Genomic DNA, 4,892 nt, shown 5'->3' with positions numbered 1-4,892 from the left:
AGAACAACTTTCTGTTACTAGTTTGAAGCCTGCTACTCATTCCTTTCCTTTGGTGTCCTCTAATCCTTCTATTATGGAAACTAATGAAGAACTTTTCTTTATGCACCCTCTCCACCCCACTCATGCTTTTATAGACCTCTATCCTATCCCCCCTCCGTCTCCTCTTTTCTAAGCTGAGAAGTCCTAGTCTCTTTAGCCTCTCTTCATATGGGACCTGTTCCAAACCTCTGATCATTTTAGTTGCCCTCCCCTCTCCCACCCTCTCTCTTCGCCTCTCCCACCTCCTTTTCCCAGTCTCCCCCAGTTTTGTTCAATAAAGACAGAGTCAATGTTGGAAGAAACGTTATCTTTATTTTGTACATCAATAAGAAGGGGGGCTAGGGAAGGGTAAGTGGAAGGAGGTGAGGGAGGAATGGGGTACGAGCCCCCGATGGGGAGGACTGGGCTGGCTCTGCGGGCTTCTGGGGGTGGAACCTCTCCTGCAGCCCCCCGATTACCCCCTCTCTCCAGATGGCAGCCTGCGGCAAGTGCAGCCGGTCTGATGGACGAGTGCTGTGATGTGCCCAGTGTGGGTACTCCGGGCAATCCAAGCCAAAACTGCTTTGCAAGCGGGGCACCCCTGAGAACTGTCTGTCCGGGGTGGGGGTCGGGTCCCTTTAAGCACAGCCCTCGGCTAGCCTGAGACAGCATCTCCACGCTCTAAGTCCTCATCTGATGCCCTGCCGGCACTGCTTCTGGCCATCCTTAACCCCGGTTCAGGGTCCACTCAATGTGGACATGCTAGTTTGAATTAGCAAAACACTAATTCGAACTAGTTTTTTAGTCTGGATCCGTTAGTTCGAATTAGCTTAGTTCGAATTAACTAATTCGAACTAAGTTAGTTTGAATTACCGCTGTAGTGTAGACATACCCTGAAGCTCTTGAATAAGTGACATTCTCGGGCATTTGCCCACCTGACTCCATATCGACTCAGCTGCTCCCAGCTGGGCTGTCATACCGGTAACAAAGAATAACGTCCTCGCATATTTTCCCCACTAGGTCCTTGGGAGAGATGCAGTCGATCTCTCTAAACCCCAGACTCCCGTACAGCCTCCGGCCCTCCCAATTCCAAATGCCACATCCAGAGTCACCCCCCTTGTAGCCACGCTGTTGGGCGAAGCGAAGGACTGTCCTGCACAGAGCTCTGGCAATGCCCCTCTTCCGATGGCTCCGTCTGACCGACAGCCGGGCCAGGCCCAGAGTGCGCTCGCCATCCCCAGAAGGGGCAGAGGGCTTGGCCCCGCCTGTGGCCACCACCTCCCCATCAGACTCAGCCACCCAGAAATGGGAATCTTCCCCCTCCAGGTAGGTTTTCTGGATGTCCTGCAGGTCGTCCTCCAAACACAGCCGGATGAACTGACCATAGTAAGAGTCCAGCAGGCACCAGGCGGCAGCTAAGAGGGCAGGGGCAGCCAGCAGGGCGAGGAGCAGGGAGCCGGAGCTCAGGAACAGCGCGACGCTCACAGCGAGGAGGCCCAGGAGAGTGCGTGGGTGCGTCAGCACATTCCAGTAGCACCTGGGGATGTAATCGCGCACGCCAGCCACGAACAAACTCCTCACCGCCTGCCGGTCGCTGTCACGGTAATCCCGAATGCAGTAACCCGCCGTGGCTCCTGGCATGCTGCTGTCCTAAGGAAACCAACTGTTAATTGGACTGCTCCTCTGACAGGCCTAATGTTCACGCCACAAGCACCCACCCGTGCAGGACGCAGGCAGCCAAACTCCCCCCCCTGCAGACCCTGCACACCTCAGCTGTCTGAAGAAGGGGGGACAGTGGTTGGGGTCCTCCATCTGGGTGGCCTGAGACCAGTGGGGCCCAACTCTCATGTAGGTGCCTCTGCTCTTGCCCCTGGGTAACAGCAGCGCATTCCCTCTCCTTCTCACAGTGACTTACTTGCCCCGTTCAGTTCCTCAGCTCCGTTGACGGCTCCGGCTGGTGCCCAGTGCTCCACGCTCACCAGGGTTCTCCTTCTGGCTCTGGGTCTCGCATCTCCTGCGTTTGTTGTCAAACCAAGACATTTTATACCTGCTGACCTTGCCCGCTTGTCAGGTCATTGGCTCAGCTTTTCCTTTGCCCCTGCCAAGGCTGGGCAGCCAAGCAAGCAGCGGCTCGGAGCGTTGGGCACATAGCCAGTTCCCAGGCTCAGCAGGGAACTGACCCGACCCCTCATCCCGGACAGACAGTTCTCAGGGTTCTCTGCTTGCTGGTCTACCTCGCTGAGGGACAGCAAAGCATTTGTGTCTCGGAGTGCTCTGCTTGCCCTCACTTGGGACACCACGGCACTCTGCAACATGGAACCAGACCTGCCCCCGGGGACTCTGCTGCATCTTGTGGACACGGTGCCGGCAGCCTAGCAGCACTGTCTGCAGGCTGCCATCCGGGAGCACCATCGAGGGGATGTCAGGATCCAGGGGGCCCTGCGGGAGAGCTTCCACCCTGAGGAGCACTAACAGTCTCTCCGGTCTGCCCCACTGGGGGCTTGTGCCCCATTCCTCCCTCTCATCCTTCCACTTACCCTTTCCTAGCCCCCCGCTTCCTGGTGTCAAATAAAATACACGTATTTTCAAAAATAGAAACTGTCTTTATTTAACACAGCTGGGGCGGGAGATGAACCTCTGGGGAGACTGGGAAAAGGAGGTGGGAAAGGGCAGAAGAGAGGGTGGGTGAGGGGAGGGGGAAAGCTGGGAGGAGGGAGCTGGAAGGGGGAAGCAAGGGGACGAATGGGGAGGGGAAGCTCTGAGCTCACGCTTGGGTTGCTTGCCGGGCCACATGTCTCCCAGCACGGCGGGTGCAGGAGCCTCGACATCCCCGTGGGGATGGGGAGGAGGGTGTGGAGGGTGAGGTGGGGGGTGTGGAGACTGAGAAGGAGGGTGTGGAGGTTGAGGAGGGAGAGGCGGGAGGGGGAGAAAGAGTGGGAGGAGGTGTTGGAGTTGCGGGGGCAGCAGGTGCAGGACTGGCACGGGGCAGCACGCTCTGCACCAGGGCCTGCAGATGGTGACAGATGGCACGACCCTGGGCAAGCAGCTCCCGCTGGATCTCCCGCTCTTCCTGCGCCTGCTGCTCCATGACGCGGGTCTGGTCTCGCAGGGCCGCCAGGTGCCGCTCATGGTACCCCTGCAGTGTTGCGGAGGTCCTGCGGAGCCCTCAGGTGCGGGAGAAGTGGTCAGTTCTCCCTGGGAACACAGTGGATGATGCCCAGCCCCCCTGCGAGGTGAGGGCGACCGTTCCCTGCACCGTCAGAGCTGATGTGCTTGCACAGAGGCCATGGTCGGCATATCCGGCTCTGCCCGGGAGTGGGAACTGCCCCCAGACCGCACCCATGCCCCTGAGCTGTGTATAGTGTGGACGGAGTGGAGGGGGAGCTGTCCCCTGCCACTGTGAAGAGGGGGCGTGTGAAGGGAGGGCATCCTGCTGTGTCCTGCCCCGAAATTGGGAGCGTGTCGGGTCTCTTCACACACGTGTGACTATCGGGCCATGGCCCCTGTGTGGCAGGCAGCTCGAGACACCTGCCCAGGGGTGGCACAGCACGTGTCCGCACGTGCACAGGTGGCTGCGTGATCTGTGGGAGGTATGGCCCGTGCGTGTGGTCCCTGGTCTCCCTCCCCGCCTCCCCGCCGGGTAGGGAACAGTGCTGGCACTTACCTGGCATGGCCTCCCAGGATGACCCTGTGGACTCCAGTGCCAGGTGGTGGTGTCCCCTCTGGTGCACCCGGATCAGGGCCCTCAGCTCCCAGCTCACTGTTCCCCAGGCTGGCGCGGACCGCCCCATCTCCCAGGATTCGGTCAAGGGCAGGGAATTAGGGGCAGGTGGCAGCCCCTGCTGCAGCACTGCCCCGGTGGCCCTGGCGTACACCTGACGCAGCTTCTTCACTTTGAGACGAACCTGCTCCTGGGTGCACCTGTGTCCCTTGCAGGCCATGGTGGCTGCTATGCGGCTGTAGACGGCCGCATTCCTCCTCCTAGTGTGGAGATCATGGACGTTGAGGGACTCCCCCCAAACCTCAAGGAGGTCCATGATCTCCGCACTAGTCCAGGCAGGCGCACGCCACCTACAGCCCCTGGCTGGCCCTTGGGTGCTGGGGGACAGGCCGGGGGAAGGCTGGCTGCCACTGTCTGCCATTGTGCGGCCACTGCGTGAGGGTCTGTGGCTGCTGGCAGGCCTGGCTCTGGCACGTGCTCAGTGGCCGGAAGCTACCCCTTTAAGGGCCCCGTGGCTGGGGGAGAGGAGAGGAGTTTTCCTGGTTGTGCCGAAAGTGGCCACCAGGGGGAACTGGGGAGGGCTGGATGCCCCCAATTCGAAATAAGTATCAACACAGCACTTAATTCGAAATAGCTATTTCGAAGTTGGCATTATTCCTCATAGAATGAGGTTTACCAAATTCAAAATAAGCACTCTGCTATTTCGAATTAAATTCGAAATAGCGGTTTCCATTTGTAGACACTATTGAAGTTAATTTGAAATAACTGCTGTTATTTCGAATTAACATTATAGTGTAGACATACCCTTAACTCTTGCAAACCAGCCTACACGGCCACCTCCTTTTATCCCAAACCAACATACGCAGTTTTGATCCACCACCGACGTCTTCCCAAACCCATCAGACTGTGAGAATCCAAGACTCCTTTGCTCTAGCCTGAGAGACTACAGCTCCCATGAGCCCTTGGGAAAAAGGAGGGAAACTCTGGCTCTCTTCCAGGCAGTGCAGGGAGAGAGCTGGGGGGCTCCAAATTGGAGGAAGGAGCCAGATCGCTGGTGTGGAGCCTTTTCCAGTCCAGGAGCCGCTGTTGGAAGCTAGAGCCGGCGGGGGCTGGGATCTAGCAGGCTGCTTCGGGTCCGTGGGTAATCGTCCTT

At 58.5% G+C, this 4,892-nt stretch overlaps 1 protein-coding gene across 1 annotated transcript; it reads right to left on the bottom strand.

Moving 5' to 3' along the window:
* Positions 1-344: 344 nt before the first annotated feature.
* Positions 345-2,096, bottom strand: LOC142829778 (N-acetyltransferase 8-like). Its single transcript, XM_075931195.2, has 2 exons — positions 1,934-2,096; positions 345-1,668 (listed from the first exon to the last, which is right to left on the bottom strand). The coding sequence occupies exon 2, from the start codon at positions 1,657-1,659 to the stop codon at positions 970-972; it is 690 nt and encodes a 229-aa protein (XP_075787310.2). The 5' UTR covers positions 1,660-1,668; positions 1,934-2,096; the 3' UTR covers positions 345-969.
* Between the last annotated feature and the right edge of the window lie 2,796 nt (positions 2,097-4,892).

This window comes from Pelodiscus sinensis, chromosome 6 (assembly GCF_052426305.1).
Source record: "Pelodiscus sinensis isolate ZL-2025 chromosome 6, ASM5242630v1, whole genome shotgun sequence".
In the NCBI taxonomy this organism is placed as follows: Eukaryota; Metazoa; Chordata; order Testudines; family Trionychidae; genus Pelodiscus; species Pelodiscus sinensis.
Note: the sequence above shows the minus strand (reverse complement) of the source record. Positions and strands in the feature narration are given on the sequence as shown.

Coding starts and splice junctions, on each gene's coding strand:
- LOC142829778 (XM_075931195.2), bottom strand. CDS start 1,659: ATGCCAGGAGCCACGGCGGGTTACTGCATTCGGGATTACCGTGACAGC.